Here is a 19,306-nt window from a genome sequence, read left to right as displayed (position 1 = left end):
TGAAATTATAGTAACTTTAAACATAAAGAGTAAATCCACTCACAAGTAGGCATAGGCTATGAAACTTTTAAAGTTGAAGCCTGAGTAGGGACATGATAAACGGTGTTGCATAAGCCGTAGATAGATTTCAGAGTCACTTGGACGTTAGGTAATTCAAAAAAAAAAATTATAAAACGACTTCTTTGAAATAAGTCGCTGCTGAATTTGAATTTTAATTAAAGCATTTAAAGGTAATCACGCCATTCAGTGTTCAAATTTGACTGCGTATTGTGCATTGCTCGCAATACGCAACATGCTCATATGTATATTTGACATCAAAAACTTAAGCTCGAGAACAATATAAATAAACCGAGAAAAAGTACTATTACCATCTCAACCGGGTATCCGAAAAAGTAACAGTTGCCATTAGTCACATTTCTAGACTAAGTTTACCAGAAGAATTGATCCGGATCACAAAAAAAAGATCTAGATCTGGTATGACGTGACCCTACAGCATTTAACACGCAAGGAGCTAGAATAAAATATGAAAGGGTTTTTTTGTTGTAAATACTCACTCCATAAAGATTTTTTTATGTACAACGGGGGGAAGGAGGTGTACTTTGATAATGCATAATTCAACATGGAGGGATGTTAGTGCAACAAAGTTGCAGTCCTGAAAATCTGGATTTGGATTACCAATGAGCTCTCGACAGCAAAACTTAAAAAAAGAAATACTTCCTTATTAACTTGAATGTGGTTTATTTTATGCATCCCGAACTACTCTACTATCATGTATAAATCAATACACAATATGGCTCCAGAGTATCTAAAGGAGCTGTGTATTCCAGATGAATTGGTTGATAGACGTCTCACGCTTCGATCGGCTACAAAATCTGCAATGGGCAAAGTTATCTTACCAGCTCGCAACCAACACACTAAATTTGGCGAGCGTGCCTTTGCTGTTGCAGGACCGACGGCGTGGAATGCTCTTCCACCAATGGTTAGAAATAGTGAGAGTGAGATGATCTTTAGAAAAATACTAAAAACACATTTGTTTGCTAAATCATTTCCACCATAATATTTTCCCCAATTCATTCACAGTGAAGCGCCCTTGAGGTATTTTTTTACGAAAATGGCGATATATAAGTTATCCAAATTTATTATTACTATTATTACTCTGCCATGTTATTTGTTGTGTTTTAAAACACCGTAAAGTTGTATAATCAATAATTACGGTGTAAAACGTCCCTAGATACCCGCATAATTTATGCGGTATTAATTATTTAATTACGAATTAATTAATTTGGTCTAAATACATCGGACAGACATCCAAAAGCGTAGGGTAGGTGTTGTATTCCCTAATGTTTTGTAGTTGTAGACGTAATTTATGTGGGCATTAATACCAGGCTAATAATTTAATCCACTTATTCACGACTAATTGCAGATGGGTAATTGAACTTGTTAAGGTGTAATTTAGTTCGAAAGCCCAACCATAATTAAAAATAAAGATCTGAGTAAAATGGTTTATCAATTATGCATTGTTTAATTTATATTGCATATATCCGTATCCACCCACAATTATCAAAAGAGAATTTGTAAAAAAATATATATATATATATATATTTCATTTCCATCAACCAATTAAAATTTGATTTATTATTAAATATATGCAGTCGAAATGCGATTCCTCAGACGAATGTGTGGCAAAACGATGTTCGATAGATGTTCGAATGATGAAATAAGGAAAGAAGCTTATTCACACCCTAATAGTGCATGTCCTATGCACTATTAGGGTGCGGATAAGTGTCTGAAGAAGAAAAAAAGAAGAAGAAATTTCTTTATGTTTCAGTTCACGGGAGCCATCTATGGTTGGTTTGAGAAAGATTTTATTTATCAGAGACCTTTTTACTTATTTTACTATGAATTATTTTACATACTGTGAGACGCCTGAAAACATGATTTTGATTTTTTATTGAGCTTATAATTTGACCAGATTATTTTAAACATGTTAAAATCCCAATAATATTTCTATCAAGTTTATTTTTACCGATATAACATGCATACTTGATTTCATCAATTTAATTTTATAGGTATTTATTTGTATTATTTGTTACAATAAAAATAAGATATACAAGACACACCTTCATTTTAATTCAATAATGAACCTTTGGGATGATAGGCATTGTAGGACTATACATATTTGTATTTCTATTACATTTTATAAACATAGATTAATTCATAATAATTACGAAAAGAGCATTATGAATATCCTAAAATTATATTCTTCTTTATGTATCTTGAGATGTCAAAAAATAATATGAAAAATAACTCCTATAATTGGAGATAATTCAGATTTGTGAACAAGTATTTGGACACACTTAAAATGTTGTAAATGAGTGTTAAGATGGTTTGGTATTAAAATATTGGGTATTAAAATATTATGGTTATCTGTAAATTATGCTTATTCGGGTAAAAATAATAAAACTCTTTCCGTTTTCAAGATTATCCTAAAATTATATTCTTCTTTATCTAAGTTGAGATGTCAAAATATAAAATGAAAAAAAACTCCCATAATTGGAGATAATCCAGATTTGTGAACAAGTATTTGGATACACTCAAAATGTTGTAAATGAGTGTTAAGATGGTTGGTATTGAACAATTACGTATTAAAATATAAAGGTTATTTGTACATTATGCTTATGTTAATTCGGGTAAAAATAATAAAACTCTTTCCATTTTCAAGATTTTTATTAAACTTTTCACGTCACAACCGGAATACAAAAAGAATATCAAACTACCCACAACATTAAATAAATATTGGATTACACCCTACATTATTAAATATGTAATGCGGTAAATGTATTCTATCCACTCAATAAATGCCATTACGTGCGTAACAATCTACGGTACCAAATACAAATACCGGTAAATTATAACGCAAACTTCCCTGTTTCCACCAAAAGCTCTGCATTACATGTCATTACACTCTCACTAGGTCATTATGTGAGCTTGTAAAAAGTATTAAAAACCTATTTTAAATATTTAGAATGAGAATCGACAAAGGCATTAATTATCCTGTAATATACTCAGGAAGCTAACAATGCATGAGATTTCGTTTCACGAGGTAAAAGTAAAAAAATCTCAATAAGTATTGTGGCTTACATGAACCCAAATATGAATAACAATTCGGCAACTGTGATATATTTCATGAGAAAAAATACCCAAATAAATAGCAAAATCAAAAAAACAAAACAATAACATTTTGACCTCTCGTCTAAATTAGATAAGTAAATAGTTTGATGGAAAAAAAAGTAAGCAATTCCATATTAATCAATTTTAACACCTGTTACAAAAGATATAAGATGTGATGTAATATACTATATCATTTGAAAAATATTTTTTACCTAAATGGCATTTACAGCGTTTTTCCATGAAAAGGCCAATGTATAACAAGATATTAGAAAAACTGAAGATATAAATTGGTTTGTATTGCTTAAAAATGTAAAAGAATCAAGTTCTTATGTCTGAAAATGGTAACTATTTTTAAAACTTATGTTTTAGGATATAATGGACCAAATTTATTGCTAGCGTAAGTGGAAAATACCTTGAACTGTGAAGACATAAAAGAATTTCAACCATGAAACCACAAGTATGCATTTCACATGATAAAAAATTATTATTTCTCAGATACAGTATAAAATATTCGCTGCAGACGTGATGACAACGAAAATTACATTTGTGGTTGTGTAAATCTTGAATTGCCAAAACCACAAATGCCATTATTGTATTATCGGAATAAAGATAAATTAGCATTATTGACAAAAATCCCATATTGATGCAATTGTACTAAGATTTTTTCCACATTAATCTGTTCAGGTTGCATGCTTCTAAAATGGGAAATGTGATTTTTATTAGAATATCACCTTTTATTATTTTCAAAGTATTGTGATGATTTTTTAAGCTCAATAATTTCAACATACATATTTACAAGTCCCATACATCAATAAGTCAATTACATCAGTGTGATTATTTAAAAAAAATTATGTATAGCTTCAGTTAACTAATTGCCAAAATAAGCAGATTAGTAAATAATTTTAATGAATTTGGAAGACTAAAGGAACACTTTTTTCTCTTTGATGTATGTAGCAATGTATTCTTCGACATTCATTCATATAAAATTATAACGTTTAATATATATTTTTTTACTTAAAAAAGCTAGTGTGTTTGAATTTGCCCTCCAGTCATGATGCCTAGTATCAAATATTTCTGTGAAAAACAAGATAAAACAACAACAAAAAACAGGTACACAGATCTACACTTTGATATAAAAAAGTGGAACCTTTTCAATTGGGTAAAAAAAATTTTTAACGCCCATTGCTGCCATACATTAAACAAATTTTTGTAAACTAAAATTTCGTTGTACATACATTAGAAATATAATAGCTGCTCTAAAAGTAATAAGGCTACATATACTTAAGATAGAGTCTCAACCAATAAAGGCCTGTTTAAAACATAGATTAGAAACATTAACAAAAAAACAATCACAGTCAAAAATGGAATTACAAACAGGAAAAGCCTTAAGAAAATACAATAAAAATAAAGAAATATTTATTATAAAGGTACTATTTTAAAATGCCTTTAAACAAAATCTGAAAAACAAGTGCACCTTAGAAAATAATAGCTTATGAAATAAGTAAGTATTAATAAAAAATGCATAATAAAATATTGGGTGATCTTTTATATTCAGAGTCAAAGCTGGTCAAGTCAATCTGTGAAATTTTGAGATGTGTTCATGACTACTTGGTTTTGAAGGTTTTCTAAGCTTTATACTCAAATCGAACCGCAACACTGCTCTGACATCCTGAATCTTGTTTAAATTTACAATATCCACCTGTCATATAACTTGTATAATTCCAGGATTACCAATAAATCCTGTCCTCGGTTAATATTTTAATGCTCACATTACACTTACATGTTAGTTATTTAATTTTTTTTTTCATAATAAAACTGATTTTTTATTTTATTGACATTTATTTTATTTACACAAACGATCTTGTAGTTTGAAACACTCTTTAGTTTAAGGTTAATATATATATTTTCTCCGAACTAAAAAGCATGATTTTGATTTAAAAAATATTATACATATGTATAATACAATAAAAACAATATTTTTTTTTTAAACTATGGGGTGCATAATGCCATGTCGTAAGTCTTGAAGTATATTAACTAAAAATTTTAGAGAAGCGCGGCTATATTCAAATAAAATATTATTTTACAAAATTAGTCAAATATTAATTTTATTATAAATATATTTTTTTAAATTTTACTTAGCATTAGAAATTATAATTTGGTTGTATTAACGCATTATGTGTATTAAATATTTAAAGTATGTTATACATATATGCATAGTATACTTATTATAAGATGTATTTATCAGTCTATACGACAGTACTGACAACACGGGCAGTGCTATAAAAATACTTGTTTAAAATAACAAATATACATATACGAGGATTTTAGTAACAACTTGGAATTGTTCATCTCACTCAAACAAAGAATTATTGAACCCTAAATGAGAACATAACAAGCTTCATTCCGAAACCAAAAATCTGTTCTGATAATTTTCAAATAACTTAAAAATGGAGTAAAAATCTCAAAACATAAAAAAAAACAATATGTATAGTTGTTACTCAATGGTTAGATAATCTTTTGCGAATATGTGAGAATCACTTTTAGCAGACAATTCTAATTTTGCAACTAATACCCTCATATAAAACTTAATGTGACATTAACATGAGGCCAGTTGTGATACCAGTCCACTAAGACAAAAGTTAGACAGTGTAAAATTAGCTTGAGGGCATTCCATTGTCTCGGAATGCCTATTAGGCCAATAGCAGCTTGACTGAGCGGAATGTCTTAAAAATTGATGTGTAAATGCGCGTAACATTAAGACACCAAGCCAATCACCAACATCCCGTTTTATATATAAAATACTATCTTGGATGTTGAAGTTTGACTCTTTATTTGTTAAGTATCAAAATCAATGCGTGAAGTATTTCTTTGGTACCAAAAAAAGGGTATTTTTTAGAGAACAAAAAAACTGTAAAAGTAGCTAGCATATCAGTTAGTACTTGTGAGGTGTATGATTGCACAATTGCTTATAAAATATAAACATATATTAAAAAATAAAATGAATCTCAAGAAATTAATTAACGCTTTCCAATAATATAAACATGAATAAAAAAATATAAGCCTCCCTTTATTATGCCTCCCTTTATTATACCTCCCTAAAAAATATCCTCACATTTGCTCTTACAAAGAGAAAAAATCCTAAAAGTACTCGTATGTCCCCCCCTTTGGTCAAAACTGAGATTTTTATCATATTGCGATAAACACCACAAAATAAATTCAATAACTATCGAATTTGGAAGGGTCCTGGTGGAGAATCGTTAATCATTTACAAAATAAGAACTTTTTTTTAACTTTTAAACAGATAATGTCAAAAACAATATCCTTTAAACTGGAAAAACAAACCTGATGGCTAATCAAAAAAATCTAAATAAGTTGATATAAAATTTTGACTTACGCAAATCCATTGGAAGTTAAGTCAACAAGACAAAAGTCATTATTATGCGTAATTTTTCAAAATAGTTTTAAGAACACAAAATGATTATTGTCTCCTAGACAGTTTGGAAAATGTTACCTGTGTGATTTGCATATTAGACATAACAATAAATATGTTGAAGCCATGAGGGTATTTCTTGGGACGGCATTGTACACTTAGTATTAGCTTGCCTTTTTAAGCTGCCAATTGACTGACTGAATTGGTGAAATGGTGATGACATTATGATAATGTAATAAATAGTCTCTTCTGATGAAAATCAGTATGACAATATTACCACTACAGCTCTGATTTACTGTGAGCAGTCTTGGATTCCGGTTTGGCCTTCTGAGCCTTTTCCTCGGGAAGTGGAATTTCCATGGGGCCTTCCTTTTTGATGACCTTCAAGTGCTCCTTCTTAGGGGGCTTGGTGTCTGAGGGGATTTCTTCTACTACGGGAGTGGCGACTGGCTTAGGGCCCTCCTGTTGTGGTTTGCGGGCTTCTTTTTGCTTCTGGGCTTCCTTGGGTTTAGACGCATCCTTGGGTTTAGGGGCTTCCTTGGACTTGGGTGCTTCTTTGGGTTTAGACGCTTCAGCGGACTTGGGGGCCTCGGTCGGTTTGGGCTTTATCGCTTCGGTTGGTTTGGGTTTTGGCGCTTCAGTCGGTTTGGGTTTCGGCGCTTCGGTCGGTTTGGGTTTGGGTGCTTCCGTCGGTTTGGGTTTGGGGGCTTCGGTCGGTTTGGGTTTTGGCGCTTCGGTCGGTTTGGGTTTAGGAACAGCCTGTTGCTGTTTAGATTCTGCTTTATGGCTTGGAGTGAATTCTCCGGGCACGGGAACACGGCCAACGTAGGTGTTAAACGGACTACCAAAGTATAGTTGATCTTTGAAGATATGAACTTCACTGATTCTAGCTAGGGATCCGTCCAAGTTATGCCAAGAGCTGACAATATCTCCATTCCAATTCATTTTGATAATACTAGTGCGCTTAGAGACCATACCATTAACGGATTCAAAATGTCCAATCTAGAAACAAAAAGTTTAAATATCAGACTGACTTGTATTTTTGACTAATAAATTAGCACCCAATCACAAAAATTTCAACATTAATACAATATTCTCATAAATATAAAACATATTTTTAGGAGCTAATATTACCTCTTCCAAAATTTGGATAAGAAGTTTTTTGTTGCAATCTGTTTGTAATTGGAGAGGATATATCGTCGCTTGAATGTAGAACTATGTCGCACACAGGTCAATTTTGTTTTTATTAATATATTGTGTTCTTTATGCTACTGGCTATACAGAAAGTTATAAATTTGAATTATATATTATTGAATTTGTTAACAATACTGTAGCTATTTAAACATTATGAATACATACAAATATTCAAAAGAAAATACTACAAAACGATTGAGAGAACTCACATTCGAAAGTTTAATTGCTTCCCCTGTAAAATTTCCATATATCCATTTGGGATAGTTCTGCATTAAGGTGACAATATGATTATAATTATAATGTATGAAACACTAGATTGTTTCGACTATTACTCTATAGTGAGGAAATATGAATAAGCACAAATGCATAAACTTACCCAATGTATGGCTCTCTCGAATATATAATGTGGCAGCACCTTTTGTGCAGCTTTGAACGACACTTCAGCCAGCGCCATTATCCTGGCGAGGAATTTTCGGATGAGCGGATGCGGGGCCAAGGTCTGGAACACCACAGGCGTGTTGGTGTCACGCGAGGCAACTAGGGGGACCAGCAGACCCCCGGGAATGCTCTTTAGATTGTCCGGAAGACCTGAGAATGAGAAAACAGGATAAGTATGTAATATGCCCAGACTGTTGATATGAATATTATTTGAAGATTGGCAATACTGTGTTATTGTACCCCCTTTACCGTTTCTTCTCCACACTATAACAGTATTAGATTAGTAATAGCATTGAAAGTGTGATATTGCGAGTTAATTACTAATTATTTTAATGATCAGATCAATATGCTTGAATAACTTATAAAGTATGTATTTATTTATAGATTTGGGGTTTAATTTGCAGAACTCCATTTTAATTTATATATTGAATGCAAATTTTTTTTTAGTCTACTAAGTTGTATTTTATTGTAGAAAAAAAAAACAAATAAAAATCAATTTTGTGACAATTGTTTCGCCTAGTTATGGCATTTTCAAACAAATGTCACGATGTTCGACATTGTCATTTTCAATAGATTTATATTATCCACTGACACTTCGTGATGGAATTGCATTTTTAATTTATTATTAGATTAAAACCAATATTTTTAGCTTTTCCACTTTTTTATTTGACCAGCGACTGGGTTTCGTCGTTACCGACATCATCAGACTGGTCAGTCTGATGATGACTGACCAGTCTGATGATGTCGGTAACGACGAAACCCGGTTGCTGGTCAAATAAAAAAGTGGAAAAGCTAAAAATATTGGTTTTAATCTAATAATAAATTGTCATTTTCATGTGTTTTTTTTTCGACAGTAAAATACAACTCAGTAGACTCAAAAAACCAGTGTTTAATTTTACATTTAATACATAAATTAAAATGGAGTTCTACAAATTGAACGCCAAATCTATAAATAATTTATTTTAGTTTGGTTAAAGTTTAGTTAAAAATAAATAAAACCACAAACCAATGAGTCCGTCGACGAAGATATCATCAGTTCCCTTGTTGGGTCCCTTGAGGTAGTACCTTCTCAGCTGACTCCTGGCCGTCTCGGCGACGACCACAAACTCCTCATCGGGAGAGAGCAGCACTCCGTTGGCGAACCAGAGTCCGTCGAGCAGTACGCTGCTGGCATTCTTGGCCGCATCATAGTGAAATAACCTAGAAAATTAGTATAAAAAAATTAGACTTAGTTAACAATATTAAATATAGGGGGGTCAAATAAATAAAAGTGATTTTTTCACTCTAATATTGATTCAATATTACCCTGGACTGGAATCTGAAGCGGAGGGCTGATCACCTTTCCTTCATGGGTTAACGATCAAGATAACACTGTGTTTATAACGGTAGCCAAGCGTGCTGACCATTACACTACGGAGGTGGACAATGATTTTTAAGTTATCATGAATTCTAGCTTGTAAAATTGTTACGCTTTGGTGCGATTTAATGATTTCATATTGGTTAAACACAGGATTGGTCACGTTTTGTCCCAACTTTAATTAAGATTTCGATAGAATACAATAAACAAAACAGATTTGCATTTAAAGGATTTTTTTGTGCAATATTGGAAATATAACTTTTTGGTGAGGACCTCCACAGATGATGTAATTAGAAATGTGTACCTCCCGTTGCCATCGAGCAACATGCTGAAGACTCCGTTCTCCAGGGTGGTGCTGGATGAGGACTCGGTCCAGTAGAAGTCTCCGTTGGCAGCGAGGGCAATGCTGTTGAACAGCTTCGGCTTCCTCCCCTCGATCTCCACACTGGGAGACACCAGCAGCTGCTTCTTGCCGCTCTTCACGTCCACCTTCCACACCCCGTAGTACGCATCCATCACATACAGGGCACCGGTCTTGTCAAACTCCATACCTAGTGGCCGACCGCACTTGCTCTCCTGCCAATAGCCCTCTGTAATAATAATATATAATAATATAATCATAGTAAAATGAAATGTACATGTAATGTAAATATAAAAACATGTGTTTGACCAAGAGCCACTTATGGGATTGAGGCAAGAGCAGATACTTCCAGAGCAAAATCTCGACTTCGAACCTCCAAGATGAAGACTCTCCGGTCCATAACCGGAAACACATTGCGAGACCGAGTAAGAAATACCGACATCCGGAGCATGTGTGAGACGGCGGATATCGTCAGGTGGGGACGACAACGAAGGCGATACTGGAATGAACATATAAACAGAATGTCAGAAGACAGACTTCCACGTATCGTCCTTCAAGGTAACCCTGAAGGACGCAGACCCCCAGGTAGACCTCCGAAAAGATGGAAAGACAGCTGGGAGTCAATATCCCAAGAGTGACATGCGGAGGCGCAAATAGATCCCTATGATCTACAAAAAGAAGAAGAAGATAATAATAGAAGGACGCCAAGGACCTGGGAGAAACCGACCATCGTGGCTTTGCAACATTCGTGACTGGGCCGGGATGAGAGTAGTGGAGGAGTTGTTCCGGACGGAGTAGGATTGCGAAGCCTTTACTATAGTGATCGCCAACGTTAGGGGAACCTAACAAGGCACACGAAGAAGAATAAGAAAAATAATTTGTAAAATTTAAATTAGGACAGAAAATTACTTTTATTTGTTTTTACCCACACAATCACTTTTGACCCACCCATGAATCGAATCCTGGATCTCAGGCATGGTACTCAAATGTGCTACACTACATAGGCTGTTGCTATCAATTCTAATGGCTATGCATTGATACAAAATAAGAAAATTATATAGTGGGCAGTGGGTGTGGGCGTGCACAGAGTGTTTAATCAGGGTAGGCAGTAGGGTTGGGTAAGGATAAGGCTGGTCGTGTTTCTATATGGAACGTGAGTAATGCACGGTAAGCACTGCTTTTCTGCTTATATAGAATGCACGCCTCTGATAGTGGGCGAAAACCAACCAGATGGAGCAATGCGGTCTGAGCCGAGAGAGCAGCGCAGGACAGCCCCAGATGGAGAGATAACACCTGCAGGTTAACTGTGAATGTAACCAACCGCGATCGCCAGTCATGAGGGATGGATTCGGAGAGAAAATACAGAGGCATTGTTCCTCACCACAAGGCTGCCCGGTCTTGGCGACGTGGGTGACGTGGCCCCCGGACAGTTTGACAATCTCCCCGCCATGCACGGAGGCATATAGCTCCCCCTGGAAATCCACCAGGCACTCGGGTCCCCGCACCTTGTCCACGTAGAGGTGCTCCGCATGGTCCAGAGCAGTATTCACGGCAAGCACCCCTTCCATAGGACGAACGGGAGTAATTCTAGAAAATTAAACAAAAGTCATTAATACATTTCTAAGTATGGGGAGTCATCATTTAAAAAGTGACTATAATAAGTTAGTTAAGATAATGGCAAGGGTTATTAACTCTTTGAAGATTTTATTGGGAAAAGGGCAGTTTTTATTTTTTTATTTCTGATACTGAAGTCATAAGGGATTTAATAACAATATTTTCCAGATTGCATGGTTTAAAAAAAAAATTACTGAATGTTTGAACTAAGAGTATAATTAGGAAAAAAATCACATAAAAAAATTAATTGCCAAAAAATTTAAAAAAACATTTAACATATCGCTCACCCCTTTCAAGAAAGTCATAAATCAAAATTTGTCAATTTTCAGTTGTGCATATTTTCGGAATGCCCAGAAAATGTACTATATCCCAGCAAAAGAGGCATATTTTTAACTTAATATTTACCCGCTACAGGGCAAAAAATGATGTTTCTGCATTTTTAAGAAAATGTATTGTTTGATTATTTTTTTAAATAAACTAAATATTTTTCAAAGGGAGAAAAAAACTTCAGGTTTTTCCTAAAAAATTCTGTTGCACAGTAAAACGTTCAATAAGTGGCTTAATATTTATTTTCAATACATTGTGTTATATTTTCATACTTTAAAAACGTTCTCCTGAAAAATCAAGTTTTTTGATTTATGACGATATGTATTTATTTAGAAATAATTCTCTAAAAAACAAATTAAAACAATATAAAACGCAAATTATTTTGTATGTATGGCAGTACAAAGATTACCTCAACTTTATTTAGTTTATCATTGACATGCTAATCAAAAAGAATCCATTTCTACCAAGAGAAGTTATAAAACAGATTCATTATCACATACTAAAATGGAGAACGTTCTCTAAATATAATAAATAAATAACATTTGTTTTTTTTTTTTCCTTGTTTTCCGAAGAAATTTTTTTTTTTTCAATCTGCACATTATTTATATTTACATTTCATAATACTAAAATAACAATAAATAGAAAGTACATCTAACAACTCAACATCTAAAAATTGAAAATATTCCAGGCAAGTTCGGACAATATCCGCTAGGTGGGTTAAATATTGCAATTAGGATCAATGCCAAAATATTACCTAAATCAAATGGATTTTAACTCTTGACCGTTCCTGACATCTCAACTTATTTTAGACTTCAGAGCCGATGATAGTATAAGTGAATTTTCAAAATAAAATTTACATTTGTTTAACATTATTTTTACAGTTGACATTGTCAACTTGACAGCTGTCGAGAAAATCTCCCATTTCAATTTGAAGAGAAAATCTCCCATTGCATTGAAGACTCTCCGATCCATAACTGGAAACACATTGCGAGACCGAGTAAGAAATACCGATATCCTGAGCATGTGTAAGACGGAGGATATCGTGAGGTGGGAACGACAACGAAGGCGATAATGGAATGAACAAATATTAACAGAATGTCAGAAGACAGACTTCCACGTATCGCCCTTCAAGGTAACCGTGAAGGACGCAGACCCCCAGGCAGACCTCCGAAAATATGGAAAGACAGCTGGGAGGCAACATCCCAAAAGCGACATGCGGAGGCACAAACAGATCCCTAGGATCTACAAAAAGAAGAAGAAGAAGAAGCATTTTCTCTAAAGGTAGGGACTAAACGGAGTCATTTCGTCATAACGTAACACGTTACGATGCAAGCGTTTGTATAGCCAGTACAGCGTTCCGAGTACTCCATCTGAAGTCGGATGCTCGCCGCGAATGTTACGTTATGACGAAATGTGGAGGTCAGTCCCCACCTTAAAGGTTTAACCAGTGTTCACCAACTTTTTTTGACAAAAAGGCCAGATTATTATTTTTTTTTATAAACCCGTGGAAGGTAAAAATTTAATTCGCTTTCAAGATAGAATATTACAAAACATGCTTATTTTACAGTGCTTATTTCATAATATAAAAATATTTATTATATCTAATTTATATTTAAAGCTAATTAGAAAAAGAATAAAAGCCCTTCCAATTATTAAATTATTTATATGCACAAATCGGGAATTTTGAAGGGTCGGATGAAAATCTTTGCCGGGCAAGATCTAGCCCGCGTTCCGTGTGTTGGTGACCACTGGCTTAAAAGGATTTTTTTTACCTTAATGATTTGTAATTTTTTAGTAATTTTAAAATAAAATATTCTAAAGGGATTCTTAAATTTTTGAAATAGTACATAAATATGCCATAAAAAATAAGTATCATAACCAATGAAACAGTGCTCAGGTTAAGGAAATATTTAAATTTATTGGAAGAAAATCTTGGATTCACAAGTCCAGACAAGTTGAGACTTGATCATGCAAATAGCTTTTCATGAATCAGTGAAATTATTGATAAAATTATCATATGACATCACTTCATCATATTTTCAACATTTGATTAAGGAAGCCCACACTTGAATGAATGTCACATAGTAAAATTAATAAGATGTTTAGTAAATATGGCAATACGTGTTATCTGAAAATCAATGCAATAATAAAAAAACTTAATACATTATATTTCATCAGGTCATTCCACCGCTGATATCAACCTTCAACTTCAATTAACATAACTTTATGTAAATAAATTTTATCAATAAAAGTACGTACCACGTGATTCTACATAAATTTGCTAATGAATGACAAACTTATTTTTGCCTACTGATAGTGTAGATTGTGTAACATAAACATTGTTGTACAAGTTTGTGCAAGCTACCGCAATGGTGTACAAGTCTCTTGAAGAATTGATTAAATTAGTTTCATATTAATCTAATTTTTAATATCCAGTTTTGTTATCTAATTTTATAAATACAGTGAAACTTCTATCTATCGTTTCTCAAATAATCATTTTCCCGGATGCGTCGTTTATTTCTTCTACCCCGAATTCATTTCATACAAAAACAGATCGCATCGAATGTTTCTCTATCATCATTCAACCGCATTCATAGTTTGAACTGCATGTTTGATATATTTTGTCTGTGTTTTTTACATTCTTCTCAATGAGTAAAAAAAACAAATGTTGATGACAGATTATTTACAATGCAATAAACTTTAATATTTTTTGGATCAGTTCAGCTTCGTATTTTATTTTTAAATAAATACATTTATTTACACCTAAAACTTGTATTCTTCTTAGAATTTTAACCTACCAATGGTTACGCAGATTGGTATCTTTACTCGATCGTATCTCCTTGTGTATTGACTTCTTAATCCCTCATTCATAGTTTATTTCAATAGATCCCTTTAAAAACGATAGATAGGTTTCACTGTATATTATTTGCAATCAGAAAGTAACAAGAAATACTTTTGAAAATACCAAGTTGCTTTTTTTTTTTAACAACAACAAAAAAGTCAATAGCATCTACTTTGTACATCGATATTGACATTTTTCAAATAAATATCTGTTTAAAATCTATCTGTATTTTATATTAGATCAACGGTCATGAAGTCTGCTAATATTGGACTTTGATTATTGTTTCAAAATTCAAAGAAACTCAAGATAATATTCAATAAACCAGAAAGAGATATCAGAGATAATCTTTTAATTGGGTTCCCCGACCTAAAGTATTTAAGAACATCTCGGATTAATAATGATAATTCACGATAAGATTGAAAGATGTGTTTATAAACAATTAGATAAGGCCCTGGAATAATTTGTCTACCCACAAAAGATTTTCAAAAATAATGAATCTCTTACTTTAAATATACTATTATGACCTGACACATTTTAATTATATATTTTTTAAACTATATACTTATTATTCTATTATATGGAACCCTTATCCGCACCTCAATGGTGCATATGGCACTGCATCATAGAAAAGGGGTGTTATCTTGATCCCCCGGAAATCGAACCCAGGATGACCAAAACAGTAGCCGAATATGCTGACCATTACAGATATTATATTTTATTATACTATATTATATTTTATTATATAAGAGATAATTATGACTTTTTTTTTTATTGTCTTTATAAGTATTTTATTCATACGATTATAACATTATACATTTTTATTTAGTAGATGCCCTATTTTAAATTTATATTTATGTTTACACAAAGGTTTTGAAAGATTTTTTAATAATACTTTTCTATAAGAAAAAACTTAAAAATATATATTCTAAGCCTAGTAACATGTATATCGGAAGCATATATTACAATATCTGCCAAATTCGTATCTAAAATAAAATTATTACTTATGAATAATTTCTAAAGGATTTTTTTTACAATGCAATACTTTTGCCCATTGTGTACACATTTATATTATACTTTGACCTCTGGGTTTGAATAGGTTACCGCCGTAAATAAAATTCAAGAAATACTTCTCAATTGGTTTGAGTGCTGTAAAATACGTTTCCTTCCTGAGTGTTTTGTATCTCAACGATGGTATCCATTAAAATAAAGGCATAGATTGATTATTCCCGAGTCAGAAAAACATTAATCATTGATTTTAACTGAATTCTTCTTCACAAAACAGATGTACATAAGTATGTACATTATACAAAAGCAGCTAAACAAACATTAGATATAACGACTCTATTGTAAATTAGTTATCTTTGTCGTAAGGCGATTGATTGTAATAATATTTAGCAAAGAAACCAAATAATATTGAAGTTAAATATATTGTTTCTACGGGTAAAATAAAGTTTATTGTTTAATTAAACATATATCCATTTAGGAATCAAATATTTCAATAACCTCCTAACGGACATCAAAAAAATATAAAATATTAAAACACTTAAAAATAAAACCACAAAAAAATATAAAAAGAAACAAGACTATATTACATCCTTATTTCAGTAAAATAAATTAATGTTGAGTCAAAGTCCCTCTCCAAGCACAAGAGCTAAGTCTCATTTTTGGAGAGGCACAGCGTTACTAGTATTACATTTCACAAGTAGATATGTGTAGCTAATGAATTAAATTGTAATCTTTTTATAGCTATATTAAAAAACAAAAAATAATCCACCTATTTGTAGAGTATTTTTTAGCATTCATAAATATGAAAAATTTAAAGAATTATTTTAATAATTTAATTAAATTCTGGATAAACCAAATGTGTCCGCCTCCGTAGTGTAATGGTCATCACGCTTGACTACCGTACTGGAGGTCCCTGGTTCGATTCCCAGGGTGGGGTCAAATAAATATAAGTGATTTTTTCGCTCTAATATTTATTCAATATTACCCTGGACTGGTGCCTGAAGCGGAGGGCTGATCAACTTTCGTTCAACTTGATGCTAACGATCAGGATAAACTGTGTTTATATGATGCAGTGCCCTATGCACCATCGGGTGCGGATGAGGGTTTAATGAAGCAGAAGAAAACAAATGGGTGTATGGATGCAGTCCTTGACCAGTAGTTTACATGTATAAAATTCTGGAGTTAACGGTTTACGATGAGAAAAAACCTTGGATGAATAAGAATATTGGGAACGTTTTTTTTGGAAACAAGAATAGAAATCCTTACTTGGTAGCTGTGAATGTGCCTTCTGGTGGGAGTCCGGGCATATAAACGACGCAAAGGAAGAACAGTCCCAGTTTAAACAGGTTCCACATGACCCATCGTATACATCCTTTGCACTTTGCCATTATAGACTGAAATACAAAATATTTTAATTTAGAAACCACACATAAATGAAGAAAAAAAATATTAAGAATAGTTGCATTCGGAAGAAATATAGGATTTAACATGTAAAAGGACTTTCAAGATACACTTAATAAAAATAAAAAATAATCAGTTTCTCGTATAATGTCTTACATATTTCTCTATTGAAATTTGAAGTAATTAAGTTTATTCATGCTTCATAAGTATTAATGTGAATTGTGTTTATGTTAAAACATATATAGTGTGTTGTCTGTATTTGGTTTTATTATACAGGTGGTTCAAAATTGATCACCCTATCAGAAAATATTATAATTTTTGCAAATGGCGTCCTACGTCAATCATATTTGACACTTCTGAACCAAACAGCTGCAGCATACAAACAGATTTAGGGTGGCGCAAAATTAATCATCCAATTTTTTGTGTTTAAATAACTTTTTTTACTAAAAAAAAAAGATTTTGAGTGATGGAAATCTTTATTAGGACCTTAACAATTTTTTTTTGTAAAGTGACAAAGATGATGCATGTGCCCGTTTTATCAATCAGTTTGTATACTGCAGCTGTCTAATTCACAAATGTCAAATATGATTGAAGTACTACGCCATTTTCAAAAATTATGGCATCTTCCGATAGTCATTTATTTTGTCCCACCTTATACATGTTTCCACAATTCCTGTGATAAGTTGTGACAACCCAGAAGTTTTAGTCGTGTTTTTCAAAGTGAACAACTCACAAACACACATTATACATATCCCTCATTCCTTTCAACAACGTCATATATCAAAAAACTTGATTTTTCAGGAGATCGTTTTTAAAGTTTAAGAATATAACGAAATGTATTCAAAATAAATATCAAGCCACTTATTGAACTTTTTACTGTGCAACAGATCTTTTTAGGTAAAACCTGAAAGTTTTTTCTCCATTTGAAAAATATTTAGTAAATTTAAAAAAATAATTGAACAATACCTTTTCTTCAAAATGAAAAAACAACACTTTTTGCCCTGTAGCGGGTAAATATTAAGTTAAAAATATAACACTTTTGCTGGGATATAGTACAATTTCTGGGCATTCCAAAAACATGCACAACTGAAAATTGACGATATTTGATATATGACATTGTTGAAAGGAGTGAGCGATATTTGAATATCTTTTCAATATACAAATAAATGAAATGATTCTATTGGGTTTTAATTTTCTTACAAAATTGACTGCCCACCGAGATCATCCATACTGATATCACCCGGCAGTTAAAGGGTTAAAGGTGTAATATAATGTATTCAGTCAAACAGTAATACAACAAAAGTGCATTCTAATAAGAATCTTAATGCAATTTCACTGCGGCCTATTTTATTTTTATTCATAATTTATAAGTAATAAACATTGGTAATTAAAACTTAGTAACACTAAAAACCTTTCAAAATAAATTAAGATAAATTTTGAAATATAAAAAAAATTATAAACAAAGAAATGTCAAAAGAAAGATAACCTTGCAAGAGGTTTCTTAGTGGAAAGATAAGTTGTTCGTTTTTCCTCGCACTGATTGAAACGATTTAAATTTGATTGCGATTTTAAATTAATGCCATATCATAAATAATTTAAAAGTCCGAACACGTTTCTACACGTATGTCACGTATTGTTATTGTCAAAGACACAACTCGCCAATTCAAAAAAAAACCGAGAAGCTAAACCAATGTCAAAGTCCAAATTACAAAAGGATTTATAAATAATACAAATGCATTAATAGCGCGTAGGTCCGAGCGTGCATAAATTTTACACTCGATCCCTTTCAAACAAAAAAACAAACGTATACGTACTTATACAATTCTTGACGAGCGCTTACCTCAATGCTACAACCGAAAAATAAAATAAAATAAAACGTTTAGGCTTTTATACCAGAATACGGTAAAAATAACAGTTAAAATAATTTAAATGTGAGAAACAGGATCTTACTTTACAAGCCCGCTGTCGAAGTTGTTAAAACTTGGCCGGTGACGTGACAGCCGCGACAGCTACGAAGATCCAAAAAGTAGAAAAAGATTGGAAATTTATCATTTATATTAAAGCAATGCCTTCTTGATCGGCGTGGTCTTACTTCTTACTGATTGAGCTGGCAACACAATGCATGTCCTGTGTTTTGCGGAGTCAGAGTTTGAAGGTTTGAATCAG

The 19,306-nt window shown here is 32.5% G+C and overlaps 1 protein-coding gene across 4 annotated transcripts; it reads right to left on the bottom strand.

Annotated features, from left to right (window-relative positions):
- Positions 1-2,708: 2,708 nt before the first annotated feature.
- On the bottom strand, positions 2,709-19,168 carry Hmu (adipocyte plasma membrane-associated protein hemomucin). Of its 4 annotated transcripts, none has more exons than XM_088263028.1 (7): positions 19,091-19,168; positions 17,006-17,133; positions 11,333-11,538; positions 9,895-10,180; positions 9,240-9,433; positions 8,172-8,383; positions 2,709-7,603 (listed from the first exon to the last, which is right to left on the bottom strand). In XM_088263028.1, the coding sequence occupies exons 2-7, from the start codon at positions 17,125-17,127 to the stop codon at positions 6,881-6,883; spliced, it is 1,743 nt and encodes a 580-aa protein (XP_088119154.1). In that variant the 5' UTR covers positions 17,128-17,133; positions 19,091-19,168; the 3' UTR covers positions 2,709-6,880. The 4 variants fall into 4 exon arrangements, with proteins under 4 accessions (XP_088119154.1, XP_088119157.1, XP_088119156.1 ...); XM_088263031.1 differs by having other exon boundaries at positions 5,313-7,603; positions 18,955-19,168; XM_088263030.1 differs by having other exon boundaries at positions 5,313-7,603; positions 18,981-19,168.
- Between the last annotated feature and the right edge of the window lie 138 nt (positions 19,169-19,306).

The sequence above is a fragment of the Brachycentrus maculatus genome, unplaced genomic scaffold, assembly GCF_059751285.1.
Source record: "Brachycentrus maculatus isolate JH-2025_06_01 unplaced genomic scaffold, ASM5975128v1 h1tg000195l, whole genome shotgun sequence".
Taxonomy (NCBI): domain Eukaryota; kingdom Metazoa; phylum Arthropoda; class Insecta; order Trichoptera; family Brachycentridae; genus Brachycentrus; species Brachycentrus maculatus.
The sequence above is the reverse complement of the archived record's forward strand: the minus strand, read 5'-3'. Positions and strand labels throughout refer to the sequence as shown.